Source organism: Drosophila ficusphila, unplaced genomic scaffold, assembly GCF_018152265.1.
Source record: "Drosophila ficusphila isolate 14025-0441.05 unplaced genomic scaffold, ASM1815226v1 contig_607, whole genome shotgun sequence".
Classification (NCBI taxonomy): Eukaryota; Metazoa; Arthropoda; class Insecta; order Diptera; family Drosophilidae; genus Drosophila; species Drosophila ficusphila.
This window is the reverse complement of record NW_025064537.1, coordinates 2683279-2697921: the sequence shown is the minus strand read 5'-3', so window position 1 is coordinate 2697921 and position 14643 is coordinate 2683279. Positions and strand designations below refer to the sequence as shown.

Sequence of the window (14643 nt, the reverse complement as noted above, 5' to 3'; positions counted from 1 at the left end):
TGCCATTGCGTCCGGGTTTACTGTTTATTTAACTGTATCAGCTCTCTTGGGGTCTAAAAATTAAGCACTCTCCGGCTAAAGAAAGTTTAAAATGGCGCAAGCGAAACAGTAAAATTTTAATGTTCTTTGAGATGAGTGTGTGCGACAGTCCCAATAAGTATTCCAAGCTGGACAAAAAGTCCATGACACCTTTTAAAAAGGTGCGCCGCAAAAACTGGAAACAGGAAGCCTCCTACAAGGTGAAAAGTATACTAAACATTACTATGGGCTTAAGCAAATGTAACCATTTTTACAATCAGACCGATACGATTACGAGCCATGAGGAATCCTATGGCGGGGATAGGTTTATTCCCAAGCGCTTTAAGCGGGAGAATATAGAATTTAACTTGAAGTACATTGGCAAGCGAAAGGAGCATGATATTTTGGAAACGGTGAGATAAAGACGTTAGCTATATATTTGACATTCATATTAAATAGTGGTATGTAGGGTGTGCCATTGGCAGCCAGCTACTGGCGGCAGAGTGGATTCATAGCGAACATCAACAAGACCTTTAGAATCCAGGACCGCCGCCTACTGCAGTTCAGCAATATGCAGGGGACGCGTTTTGAGGTGGTGAACAGTGAGTCCGCAGACTCGGACTGGCCATGTAATCCACGGGCGCGACCCTACGCAATTCAGAATGCCACCCACGAGATGTCAGGAATTTGCAGTCCAATCGATTACAACCTGATGGACTGGTCATCGGGCGGGATGGTGGCCATGTCCTCCGGCCAAGACATCATGCTGTGGCGCAACCTTGACGAGAGCACAATGGTCTTCAGTGTAGATTGTCCCAGTGCTCTGAAATACTCGCCAGACGGCCAATATCTGGCCATCGGCTGCATGGATAGAAACTATCCAGGTAAGGTTACATCTTTCCTCATTCAAACCGCATCTACCTTCCATAACCGCCCCTTTCTTTTGCCCAAGTGCTGGACATTTGGGAGGTAAGGTCCCCCGTGGAGTTCTTTGTCTCCTACCGCAAGCTACTCATCAAGTCCATGGGCTACATAAGTTGCATTGAATGGTCCCACGACGGAAAACAGCTTACTTGCGGCACCTACTGCGGAATGATTTTAGTGCTGGCCATGCCCAAATTGAGGACTGTGAGGCAGTTCAGCGAGCACCGCCACAAGGTGAACAAAATCAAGTTCAATCCCACCCGAAAGTATTTCGCTTCCAGCGATACAGGTGGCACCATCTTCATCTTTGATGCCGTGCACAATGTTCGATTGCTAAAGCTGGGCGGCAAGTCAATCATCTTCGACTGGCATCCGTGGACCGGTGAAGACTTGGCTATTGGTAAGTAAATTGGTAAGCAGCAGCCCTGTTATGGCCAACTATTTTCCGATCTTTTCTTATTTTTATATTAATGAATTTAAGTGTATATTCGTAAATAGTATTTGTGCAAAAATATAGGAAAACTCAAAAAAAAAATTGGTAGAATTTAGCATGGTACTGCTGTGTAATTAAAGGCCCATTTAGTAGTTGCCTTTACTTTTTACTTCTATTAAACATTTTTCGAAAATTTAACCATATTTAATTAGAAAGAATGTAAGTATGCTTTTAAAAAAACACTTGTAAATACCATAAGTTATAATCATTGGCAAAAAAATCGCCTCTCAAACCACAAATTAATTTTTTTTATATATGTATTGCAAATTTCTCTTCTAGCCGAGCGATGTCCTGCTTCGATTTTCATCTTCAACATTCCGCGCCGGCAGTTTGTGGCTTCGTACGGGCGAAGAGATGGCAGGATTGTTGTAAAGACAGTTACATTTAGCAAGATCACGGGCGAGTTGCTGGTCAACATTATTAGACGTGGTGGGATCCTTGCTTGACTCACTATTTGTCACTTGAAATTTAACTATTATTTTTTTATCTGCAGATGAATCGGGCTTCGCGATTTGCGAAATTTTGGTTTTGGCTTCCCTTAACCGCGTTGTCGACTTAATGAGCCATCAGGATCGCGGAACTCTGTTCCTAATGTGGAGTCCGGATGGGACCAACATTGCCACCAGCGGCCTGGACGAAACCTTTTCAATGTGGAACTTCTTTCCCACCCACAAGCAGAAAGCTATTCTCCGCAAACAAGCTCAGCAGACCAAGGACAATTGCAGCTCCTTGGGACTGTACAAATCAATTCGTTGACCTTTTACGACTTGGTTTTAATTTATATATTGCCTGTCATGTGTATAGTGTTATATTTAAACTAATTGTGCTTTTCATTATTTATTCAATTCATATTGCTTTCATAAAAATTCCATTGGATTTAACTTAAGCGTTGTTTAATCTAAAATGAACATAAGAAAATGGGGCTCTCCACCCAAAATGAAGGTATGAAAGTAAAATTCCATTGTTCACCATAGTTACAGCATTGAAATTTGGTAATTAATCACTAGCTAAATGTATGTGAAGATGATCATCGAAACAAGATATCCTTCGCTCAAAACTCGCTTTGCTGGCGTCTCGATTGGGCAGTCGGGGAGTGCACCTCCTGCTGGAACAGGTATTCCGCACAGGACTCGGCTTCCTCACGGCGTTTCTGAAGGAGATGGGGCTTGATAACAAGGCGATGGGTGGTGTAGATGAGGACGGTCGATCCGATGCCGATGGCCATCAAACCGACAGTAGTTGTGGCGAATCTCTTGAAGCCGTTAATGAAACTCATCTGGGGGCGAGAAGAAAAGATTTGACGATTATTAGCGGAGCTCACAGGATTTGATAGTGTGCTCTAACTTTGTAGATCCGCTAGTCTCAGCTGATTTTGGCTCCACTTCCGTTTTCTTGTCGTTTTTATACTTTAAAATGAGTGGCTGCCAAATGTAAATACCGCCCAGCACCCCAATTGCCGTGACCACCATCAACTGTGGAACTGTAACACCTCGCGGACGACGAATTTGCATTGCACGTGCGTGGGCTCGGGCTATTTATTTAATATTTGACATTAAATACACAACTTTTCTTTGCCGGCTATTGTTACATCAACGCACCATGAGATTTAACTTGGATCAGATGTTCGTTGATACCGTCTACCAACACTGGGCTGCGATATTTGGCAGGGCTGCCAGATTTTTCCGAATAGCTTAAGCTTATTTAAAACTCAAATTTTATTTAACTGTTAATTATAGCCTTATCTGCTTTGGGTATTTGTAGCGGAAGGTAAAAAACTGTGATATTACACAAAAAAAATGTTCATTAGTGAAACTTCCGCTTAGATGATTGGGCAAAAAATTGAATGTAATTGGGGAAGAACGGATTAAAGCGGACATGGAGAATTGTTTTGGTCACTTTGGGTAATTCTTTATTTGTTTGTTCTGGAATTTATGTATGTATATTTTTAATGCTTTACCTAAATGAATAAAAAATGGCAAATTGAATTTCGTTATACTATTTGACAGTTCTTATTTACTTTCTTAATTGATGGAAAGTGTTAGTACTCTCGATACAATACGGTTCTATGCACTCTTCTGCCGTTCAATCATAATCATCGTCTTTCCCAAGAGATAATGACGTAGATTTCCACTTGGGAGTCCCAACAAAACCCATACACGCGCAGCCATAGCGTCGACCGCGACTGCGCAGCGACAGAGGTGCGAGAGCGGCTTGAAGCTGGTTTTTAAAACGGCTTGCCCGCTCAGCTTGCTACTCACTCTCAGTTGGATCGGCGCGTCAAACGGTTATCGCTCGCCGGCGCGCTTTCTCCTTGCTCTGCGCCCCCTCACTAAAGACCCACCGCATTTAACAGTTGTTTTGCTGCGAAGAAGAGAAGGAAAGCAAGCGCCAGAAGAAGATCGAAAGTAAGAAGAAGAATCAAGTCGAGCAATGACAAAGATAGGCGGAAATTTGGCCGAGATGCTGCTGTTGCTGTCAGTGATTTTGAGTGCGTTTGCCACTGGCAACGGCAACTCCATTCCGACGACCACGACGCCGCAGGGAATATTCGAGACCCGGACGGACAAGCTGCCCAACGGGGCTGCCCCCCTGACTCCCACTGGAGCAGGTCTCTACGATGACATAGACACCTTCGTCCCCTTCCGAAGCGACTCGCACGACCCTTTCTCGTGGCACCTGCTCAAAACTGTTCTGCAAAACGAGACTGCAGCCAAGAATGTAATCATCTCGCCGTTTTCCGTCAAACTGGTCCTGGCCCTGTTGGCCGAGGCGTCAGGAGCTGGCACGCAGACACAACTGGAGCTGGCCAACACGCAGACCGACATCCGTTCGCAGAACAACGTGAGGGAGTTCTACCGCAAGACACTAAACTCGTTTAAGAAGGAGAACCAGCTGCACGAGACGCTTAGTGTGCGCACCAAGCTCTTCACCGACAGCTTCATCGAAACCCAGCAGAAGTTTACGGCCACGCTCAAGCACTTCTACGACAGCGAAGTGGAGGCTCTGGACTTCACCAATCCGGACGCGGCGGCCGACGCCATTAATTCCTGGGCGGCCAATGTCACGCAGGGCAAACTCCAGCAGCTGGTGGCTCCGGACAATGTGCGCAGCAGCGTAATGCTTTTGACCAATCTGATCTACTTCAACGGCCTGTGGCGTCGGCAGTTCGGCACCACCTTGCGGGGCCCCTTCTTCCGCAGCAAGGACGACCAGTCGCAGGCAGAGTACATGGAGCAGACGGACTACTTCTACTACACCAACTCGGAAAAGCTAAAGGCGCAGATCCTGCGCCTGCCCTACAAGGGCAAGAACTCCATGTTCGTGCTGCTGCCATACGCCGTCAACGGCATTCAAGAGCTGGTCCACAACCTCGAAAACGACGAGCTAAAGGGCGCTCAGTGGGCAATGGAAGAGGTGAAGGTAAAGGTGACGCTGCCCAAGTTCCACTTTGACTACCAGCAGAACCTCAAGGAGACGCTGCGCAGCCTGGGCGTGCGCGAAATCTTTGAGGACAGTGCTTCACTGCCGGGTCTAACCCGAGGAGCCGATGTCGCCGGCAAGGTGAAAGTGTCCAACATCCTGCAAAAGGCTGGCATCAATGTAAACGAGAAGGGAACCGAGGCGTACGCCGCTACCGTTGTCGAGATCGAAAACAAGTTTGGCGGCAGCACCACCATCGAGGAGTTCAACGTGAACCGGCCGTTTGTGTTCTTCATCGAGGAGGAGTCCACCGGAAACATTCTGTTTGCCGGAAAGGTGCACACCCCCACAATCCAAAACTAAGCCACCCTTCCGGCATTATTTTTAAATACGCAATAAAAATGTAAACATAACAGAATCGCTGCTTAAGTTCTATCCTACTACGTTCTTTGATTAACATGCTGCTCGAAGCCTGCAGCTGGAATTCTTAATTCTTTAATTAAATGTTCTAAGGTGATCAAAGTAAGTTTACAACCACAAGAGCTTTCTTTCGGTTCTGGCTATCTCAATACTTAAGCTACAGAAATCCCGCTGGAGAGCTAAGAAGACCGCAAAGCCTGGAAGAGAATCTAAGCTGTGCTCTTGACCCGCTTTTCGAAATCGTGCGTGGCCCCTCCCAGAGTTTGCTCCCATCTCTACTCCACTACATTCCGCTGCCTGATAAAGCGTCTAGTACTGTCGTTTAAAGTTTGTTTTTGTATTTAATGCCTCGCCTCAGGCGTACCTTGAACAACAGAAAGCAAAAGCCCGCAATCAAGTGAGAGATGCAAATACTTTCCGGCTCTGGGAAATCCCACGAACGTAACATTGGCAATATCCAATGGGGAGATCGGTGGGTAACCGCTTGCGCACATAGCCAGCGGCAAATAGAACCTATGACTCAGAGAACTGGGAAGTTGTTCGGAAGGAAAGTCTCAGGTGCAATCAACAGTTTAAGTTGTGCTTATGCTTTGCGCAAACAAGAACTGAGAATTTTGAATTCCCTTGTGTCAGTTATAATCTTTTTAAATAAATACTAAGGTTTGATGATTTTAAATGCCATTTATATATCTGCGATGATACTGCAAACAGCACATCCTTGAAGATGTCTTTTAAGTGTCAATCTGTGTCAACAGTCTGACTTTTTGAGACGCGTTCGAGTGCATTGGCAAGGTGCAAACAATATGTGCAATGTTTGCAGTGATAAAAACCAGTTTACAAATAATACGCGAAAGTGCACATTAAAGTGCATATTTGCTCTGCTTTCGAGAAATGAGCAGGCTGTCTGACTCAGATCAAAGTTAAATACAAAGAAGAAGGCATAAGGCTCAATAGCCCAGTAAAACCTTTCCAAAAAAAATTTTAACGCAGGAAAACCACATAATTTTAACAAAATGCTCTGCTAAAAATAAGCTTCTAAGAAAATATCGAAGCTTTACTTAGATATATTAAATGCGATCATTAATGAGTTAGCCGTTTAATGTTTTCTGTACCATTAATTGATGAAAAAAACTAAATATCTTAGTGTGGACATCAAAAAAAGTATAAGTTATAACAAACACTATTAAAGCATACGATATAAGTTTATGTCACTGTGCAATTGATCTTAAGCCGCAAATTAAAATCTGTAACGCCAAACCTTACAAGGATGAAAGGATAAGCAGTTGTTGTCTGCGTTTAAGACCAATTAGGTCTAGGCCAAAATATTATTTTTAATCGCAGGTCAATGAGGTCTAGTCTAAAATATTATCCCTGCACTAAGGTTTGCAGGGCGTACCATATATCTCACACAATAATAAACTTTTAAAAAGGGCTTTCCAACCAAATTATCTAGTCACTTACCTCCGCCATTAGGCATCATTGCAATTGCTGATTGGGCCTGCATTTGGGACTTGCCGAAATTATTGCCGCCGCCGGAGACGTTCTGCTGGTGAATATGCTGTTGTTGTGGCTGCTGAGTCTGTTGTTGCTGGGATTGTTGATAGTGCTGCTTGTATTGCGACAACAAGTGCGGTTGGCTGTGCTCGAAGGTTTGAAAATTTTGGTTTTCACCATAGCGCACATTGGCATCAGCAGCTGAACGTCGGTTGTTGGAATGAGATTGCAGCTGCTGTCCGTTCATAAGGTGGCTCGCAGCTTGGTTGTTGCCACCGCCAGAGATCAAGGCTTGGAGCAGGGCGTTCGAGGCGGCATCTGGTCGGACGTTTCGCTGTTGGGCACGGTTTAACTGCTGCTGCTGTGTCTGATGTTTGGCCCCGCCATTAATTAACTTGGAGGTCTGCTCCTCCATCTTTCGCTTCATCACAGCGTTTCGCATTATGACATTGGCATGTGCCTGCAAGTCCTCCTGAGTCAATTGCTGCGGCATCTGTGGCTGTGGATTATGCTGCTGTGCCTGTTGCTGCTGCTGTTGCTGTTGCTGTGCCTGTTGCTGCTGTCTTGCTGCCAAAGTCTGCTGGACGATGGCCAGATTGTGAAGATTCTGCAGCTGACTGGCAATCACTGTGCTGGACAACATGTCCAGCTGCTGTTTGTGCTGTTGCTGCTGCTGCTGGGTATTAGTGAACTGCAATACAGCCGTAATGGCTTCGCGATCCATGTCGGACAGCCGTGGGTTGGCCAACTGCACCAATAATCCGTGCTTGGAAATTTCTCCTAAAAGTTAAAAAATTTTAGACAATCCATCAACATTAGTTTCATATCAGCTCACCTTTGGTAAGACGGAGTAGAAGCAACTGGGTGTCGGCACGACCGAGGATCGCTTTCAGCTGCAAACCGGCCAGAAAGGAGGTCTGGTGCTGTTGCTGTTGGATGATGACGTGCTGCTTTTGTTGCTGTTGCTGGTACTGCTGCTGCTGCATAATGAAGTTGGATATGGCATCGTAGCCTACCACCTGCGGTTGGGGTTGGGCCTTTTGCTGCGGCTTAGCCGAACTGAGGGAGCCAATAAGCTTTTGGAAGTTATCAGACTGCTTGTTAGCCGATTCTCCAGCAGTGGTCAGCGAGCTGCGGCGCCATTTGGCCTCTAGCTGCTCCACTGACGGCATCTGGTTTGTGTGACCCAGCGACTTGGGCTGATCCGGATTATTGGCGTGGCCCTGGTTCATGGCCTGCTTGAAAAACTCGTTGAGCGAAGACGACGAGGTGTTCGTCTCCCGGGCGAAAAACGACATAAATTTAGAATTACTTGTGTTTGTATTAGTTTGCTGCTGCTGCATTTGCTGAGGCTGCGATTGCGGCAGCTGCTGATGATTGACATAGTTGCTACTCTCATAACTTGGTTGACTTTGATTAAACTTATCAAACTGAAACGAACGAACACTGCCTGTACGTTTTTCATCCTTTGGAGGAGGCTGATGATCGCTGCCCAAAACCTTGTTCATATTTTTTACGTTCTGGTTATTGTTTGTATCGTGCTTGGGCATAAATTTATTGCGGCCCACGGGCTCCGAGTGCGTCCATTTGTACTTATTCTGTTCCACCTTAAATAAATCATCATACAAGTGTACAATTATTTATATTTATACCGACAATAAACTAACCTTATGTCTTTGCACCTCCCTCTCCAATTCGCCAGTTCCTTGGTGATGGTTTCCCTCCTTTAGCATTCTCTCCTCTTCCTCGTCAAAGCCGCACAGCTCGATGGTGTCTAGTCTGGAGGTGGGACCGCAGCTGAACCACTCCGGCTCTTCGTTTTGGTTTCTGTAGCGTCGATGATGCCGATCTTCGGCGTCCCGAGATTTGGGTTTGGACACAACCAGGAATCCGGACATCACGCGCTTCACATAATTCTCGTTGGCCCGACTCAGATCCTCGCTGGACTCGTTCGACTCCAATGTTTCGTTTTCGGAGCGATTATTAGACATCCCCATAACTGGAGTGTTTGGTCTGCCCTGGGGCTGGCCCGTGGGGTTACTGCTGATCTCTCCGTTGTCGAAAAATTGTAAAACCGTCATGTTGCCATTGCTCTGGTGCTTCGGATTGACCTCTTCGATCTGCGGTTTTCCATTGTGATACGGTTTCATGGAATGGTAGTCCGCGTCGTTGTAACCCCATTTGGAATGATTAAACCGCCCGCTTCCGATTCGTCTTTGGTTTACAATTGCAGGATCCTGTTAATACACAATTACACAAATATTAATACAATTTGCGCACTTTTGGTAAATAAAAACGTGTTTTTAAATATACAAGTAAAAACAGTCTAATTTTATATTTTTTTATATCAACAAATTTCATATTGTTTTTACTCGTAAATTTGGAAATTCAAAATAACACAATAATGTGTTGTCATACAGTCTTATTTAGTTAGTTATAAATTATAGAAATATAAAGAAATAAAAAAAAACATGATTCTGAGCACCGGGATCAACATGTCACTCTCCTTCTCTCGTAGACAATGAATTTTTTTTAATTATAATATACTTATTTAATTTCAAAATAACCATCTCTATGGGCATTCAATCGACTGTTTCACATCTCTAAGGGCCAGCGAGATTCGCACACCCACAAGCGCACTTACATTATTTAAACACTTATATCAGCAAAACCAGCTGAGTGGGAGAGATAAAGCTTAGAAAAAACAGTTCAACTAAAAGGCGGAATGCGTGCCAAACTAAACGAGCGAACGAGAGCCAAAGAGCGGGACGGGAGCAAAAAGAGCTAAGGGCAAGGAAAAAAAAAGCGGGATTGGCACAGTGAAAATCTCAACTTGGGCACTACGATTACGAGTACTGGAGTCGGGAAATCGGAATAGGAATAGCAATAGCAACCGTAATCGCAACGCGGCAGGTTGACATTGTGCTGTCCCGAGAACTCGGTCGAATGCGGAGCAGCGACCATAACTGTAAACAGTAATCATAATCCGATCGGAGCGATACGAGTGCCAGCCTTTCGACACGATGCAGTTTGTGGCCAGTGGTAGGTGAAGCGTTTAGAATGGAAAAACATGAAATGTTTAAGTGGCTTGCCAAGATTAATTCAACATTTGAATGGTTTTTAAAATAACAAAATAATGATAAAAAAAAAAAACATTAAAGTGGTTAAATTATTCTATTAATTGAATAGTAAGATCAATCTATCTAATCTACAGAAAAGTAATATGAAATTCAACAGGTGTGCTTAAAGGCAAAACAAATATTTTAATGCTTGTTTTAATTTAAAAAAAAAAATCTTTTTTAAAATAGTTATAAGTTTCTATATTATGATTTTTTTTTAAGTTATTTCTGTATTTTTCCAACTTAGATTATTGATAGAAAAACAATTTTTTTTAAAGCACCTTTCAAATTGTATCTGTGTATAATACAATTTCGAATTTTATTCCGCAGAACATCCGCACCGTCGTCTTAATCCCTTGAACGGACAATGGGTCCTGGTGTGTCCACATCGCACCCAACGCCCTTGGTCGGGTCAACAGGAGAAGCCGCAGAAGAACGAGCTGCCCGAGTTCGATCCCAGCAATCCCCTTTGCCCCGGAGTGACCCGTCCCAATGGAATTGTAAACCCTAAATTGTAGATTGCTACGCAATATTCTTATCCGAATTCTTAATGGTTAGGAAACACCTGCCTATGAGAGCACCTACGTGTTTGAAAATGACTTCCCCGCCCTGGTGGAGGTAGTGCCCGTTCCGCCCAACAGCGATGATCCCCTGTTCCAGATAGCTCCCGCCCGTGGCAACTGCCGAGTGATGTGCTTCCATCCCAAATCGAATCTCACCTTGCCCACTATGAGTGCAGCGGAAATTGTCGTTGTTATCGACGAGTAAGTTCAGGATTTATGACCTTTATCAGAAAGTTGTGGTGATAAACACTCTTTTTATCTCGCCCTGCCTATCTAGGTGGATCAACCAGTTCAACGAGCTAAGTTCCAAATACGCCTGGGTGCAGATATTTGAGAACAAGGGAGCGGCCATGGGGTGCTCCAATCCCCATCCGCACTGCCAGATCTGGTCGTGCTCGTTTCTGCCCACGGAGCCGCAGATGAAACAGGAGCGACTGCGTGCCTACTACGCTACCAATGAGCGGCCCATGCTGGCCGACTACGTGGAGCGGGAGCTGCAGCGCCAGGAGAGGATCGTAATCGAGAATCCCGACTGGCTGGTGGTGGTGCCCTTCTGGGCCACCTGGCCCTTCGAAACCATGCTTATCTCGCGCAACAACAACAAGCGGATCAACGATCTGACGCTCGGACAACGAGAGAACCTGGCTGTGACCATCAAGGAGCTGACCACCAAGTACGACAACCTGTTCCAGTGCTCTTTTCCCTACTCGATGGGCTGGCACGGGGCACCGACTGGGCCGGAGCATGCCCACGCGTCGAGCGCCCACTGGACTCTGCACGCCATCTACTACCCGCCGCTACTCCGATCGGCCACTGTGCGCAAGTTCATGGTAGGATTTGAGCTGCTGGGCATGGCCCAACGGGATCTCACTCCCGAGCAGGCGGCCCAGCGGTTGCGGGAGGTCGATGGAAAGTGTCATTACCTGGAGAAGTGATTTCGCTTAGGTTAACCTTAAAAGTCACCACCAGCTGGTGGCAATTGGCATAGAATTTAATAAAACATTCAAATACAATGGACAGTCGATGTTTTTATAAAGTTCGCATATAACAATAACATATACTTATATGCAATCACTTTTTAAATATTTTAGAAAATAATCCACATGATTGGCAAAGACCCCTAGAGGTCATGCGTTGCAATCATTGATTTATAAGATAAGCCGAGAAGTGACTATGTGTTACCTAATACACAGTTGCAGTTCATTTAAATTGACTCATTTCAATATAATTTCAACATTGCGAAGAAAAATTAACTTCCTAACATTTAAATTAAAATTAATTAATGTATGTACAAACTTTCAACTTTAGGTCTCTTGTCATTTAAAAAAAAACTTGAATTTAATAGGGTTACATTAAGAAAACGAGTTTAGGATTTTAAAAGATTTATCCGAAAAATGTTTATCACATGATTCAAGTTGCCATTTTGTAATCGACGGAGTGAAATTAGGACAATTTTGAAAAAGTTTAAAAAACGGAATGTTTTGTTGTAAACTATTTAAGGCACTCACCTGGAATTCCGTTTGCGGCTGCGGAGGTTGACTTTGGATAATGGAGTCGTCGCTGATCAACTGCGGCTTATTCTTATTTTTATAGAAGGCTGGCATACACTCATTGTTGTTCATATTCGAGTTGTTGGTGCTGGAACGAGCACGGAACCTTGTACCGTCCGAGGTGCGCCAGATGTTCATGCGCCGGAGACGGCCCTCCAGTTCGATGTCATCGCAGGTGGCGATGCGGGGCATGACAAAGCTTTCCTTGGACCTGTGCATCAAAGCATTGAACATCTCATTGCGAATGTCCAGCAGATGGGAGCGCGTATAGCTCTTAACCGATTTGCAACTGATCATTGGGGTGACCTGAGGTCGGATCGCCTTAGGCGCCCGTAGGCTTCCCGGCTTTTGAATCGAGCTGCTGGCAGCACGCTTTTTGCGCAGCCTGTCGGGTCTGCTGTTCCGACGTGGTCTCCTTGTTGGCCTGCTGCTTCTTGGGAGAGTCGTGCTCCAGGTCACAGCTAACAGCAGTGCATGACATCATGCTGGTGGGCTGGGTGTACGGCGTGGAGGCCCTAGCCGAAAGCACTTGAAGCGACAGGCCCTCGTCCTCGTGCGGCTGCTTCGAAGATCCATGCATTGGAATGGCATCCCGAGAAATTGCTGCAAGACTTCTATTTTGCTTGGCCAACAGAAGGACAACCTTACGTCGCCTCTCCAGCTGTAGAATTACGACGGGCTTCTGGAACTTCGGGTGCAACATCAGAGCAGTGGACGTGGTTGTCTTGGGGCTGTCGCCTTGAGTCTCCGGTCTTGAGCGCCTAGGTAACAATTCCATGGCCTCTACTTTCTTGGGTTTAACGGAACGAGAAGACTGTGTGCCAAAACAAAAACAACATTTAAAAAGCGACATGATGTATGTATCAGTTTCTGTCTGTATATTTTGAAACTTAATGTCAAATGTAACGACTACAAGCAAAGCTTCAGTATCTAGATCTGTAAATGACATTGTTTTCAGATCCAATTCTGTTTCAAGATCAAAATCTGTACTCGAAAATTTACTTAATACTGCAGATCGAATAATAATAGTCTGCGAGTTAACTATTTATTATGCAGAATAATTTTCAAAGGGAAAAATAGTCTTCTTTTAAAAATGTGGTTGGAGACAGCAAAATAACTAACTTTTTATATTTATTTTAGATACATAGTAATCAGTAGTAGTCAATTTTAACCTAATATCATTTATGTTTTAATTTAAATGTTTTTAGTATTTATGAATTATGAAGATCCTGCCAAGAGTATATGTACTTTATGTGATACATTTGCTTCAACTTGTGTAACGCTCACAGAACCGCTCTTGTTTTTTATTATACAGGTATGATTTTTTAAATTACGAGAAAACTTGAATCGGAAGAGTACATCATAAAGCTGTCTTAGAAATTGTCGATCAAAATATGAAAAAATTTGAGAAAATCGCGATATTATTTTAAAAAGTTATTTCATAAAATATCGGACAATCATATAAATACCACAGAAAATAAACGAAAAAATCGACAAAACTAGATTTAGGATTAAATAGTTAAAAATGAAAATCTACGGTTTATTGTCTTATTAAAATTTCTTTACATTTAAGGAAAACATTGTTAGGTTCTTACCTCAGGGCTGATTTTCTGCATTTGCTTGTTCGCCTCTAGCTTGGTTATGGCCTTCTCCAACGCATCCTTAAGCTTGAAGGCGGGCAGCTTGAGGTAGCCCAATCCGGTAGCCAAAAAGGCGCTGGTCGGAAGCGGTGGCGGAGGAGGAGGGGCGCAGGGATCCTCCCACTTCTCAGAGTTAGCCTCGTCGTCGTCGTGTTCAAGATGAGCAGTGCCCTCCAGACCGGTAGCCTTGGTCGCTGGCGGAGCTTGAACGGGAGTGGGGGGCGGCGGCGGGGGTGGGTACTCGAACTTGGATTTCTCGGCGGGAGTTAACACCTCGTCCTGCTGATCCTCGGCGGAAATGGAGAGGTGGTGACGCGAGGGCTGATCGGTGTTACCCGCATTGGTAGCAATTTTCAAGGCGCCAGCGCCATTTTCTTGCATAGATTCAGCCATTTGCATTGGGCTTTTGTCGCTTAAATCGTCCTTCATTTCGATCATCTCATCATTCAAAGGGTCCATACTCACGTTTATAAATGGCTTTTTAATTAAAAATTAAAATGAATACTTTTGATTGGGATGAAAATTCTAACTATCCAAAAAAAGAAAAAAATCACGTTTAACTCAAGTTTAATCTTAAGATCCGTTATTCGACTTTGGTACGATGAGTAAGCAGGACAGGAACAGGCAAAAATACCAAAAATACCCGAATGAAAGATGAGAGAGAGAAGAGCATAGACTGTCAGTGTTGGTAGCCATATCAAAAAGAAAAAATATCAAACCTGACCATGATTGTTCTAACTAATGTATAGCTAAAAATGACTCTACAAAATGACTCTAAAATATTCAGGAATCCGGTATCATAACAAACAAAAATACATTGATAATATGAATATAATTAATATTATACTGTACTACCTAAGGACCTGTACCTCTGCCTGCGTGTGCCAATAGCAAAAACATATCGATTGTGTTAATGCAACATTTAAATTGAAAATAGTTCATGATTTCTATTAAACCAAATATATTAAATGCATAATTTCGATACCAATCATAACACTATCG

The 14643-nt window shown here is 44.1% G+C and overlaps 5 protein-coding genes across 5 annotated transcripts; 3 read left to right on the top strand and 2 right to left on the bottom strand.

Moving 5' to 3' along the window:
• Window positions 1–96: 96 nt before the first annotated feature.
• Window positions 97–2316, top strand: LOC108088157 (protein cortex). The gene is made up of 6 exons (XM_017185821.2): window positions 97–239; window positions 300–431; window positions 488–902; window positions 971–1342; window positions 1715–1864; window positions 1929–2316. Exons 1-6 carry the CDS (start codon window positions 120–122, stop codon window positions 2189–2191), a joined length of 1452 nt encoding a protein of 483 aa, XP_017041310.1. The 5' UTR covers window positions 97–119; the 3' UTR covers window positions 2192–2316.
• On the bottom strand, window positions 2260–3058 carry LOC108088161. Its single transcript, XM_017185825.1, has 2 exons — window positions 2780–3058; window positions 2260–2711 (listed from the first exon to the last, which is right to left on the bottom strand). Exon 2 carries the CDS (start codon window positions 2709–2711, stop codon window positions 2487–2489), a length of 225 nt encoding a protein of 74 aa, XP_017041314.1. The 5' UTR covers window positions 2780–3058; the 3' UTR covers window positions 2260–2486.
• LOC108088156 (protein cup) lies at window positions 2601–14249 on the bottom strand. The gene is given in 7 exon segments (XM_017185820.2): window positions 2601–2711; window positions 6737–7549; window positions 7605–8376; window positions 8437–9006; window positions 11960–12376; window positions 12378–12815; window positions 13597–14249. Coding segments are annotated over 7 exon segments (3528 nt in total). The 5' UTR covers window positions 14101–14249; the 3' UTR covers window positions 2601–2697.
• On the top strand, window positions 3682–5273 carry LOC108088158 (serine protease inhibitor 27A). The gene has a single exon (XM_017185822.2). The coding sequence runs from the start codon at window positions 3866–3868 to the stop codon at window positions 5216–5218; it is 1353 nt and encodes a 450-aa protein (XP_017041311.1). The 5' UTR covers window positions 3682–3865; the 3' UTR covers window positions 5219–5273.
• Window positions 9394–11468, top strand: LOC108088159 (probable galactose-1-phosphate uridylyltransferase). The gene is made up of 4 exons (XM_017185823.1): window positions 9394–9811; window positions 10219–10388; window positions 10447–10652; window positions 10729–11468. Exons 1-4 carry the CDS (start codon window positions 9793–9795, stop codon window positions 11384–11386), a joined length of 1053 nt encoding a protein of 350 aa, XP_017041312.1. The 5' UTR covers window positions 9394–9792; the 3' UTR covers window positions 11387–11468.
• Window positions 14250–14643: the final 394 nt, after the last annotated feature.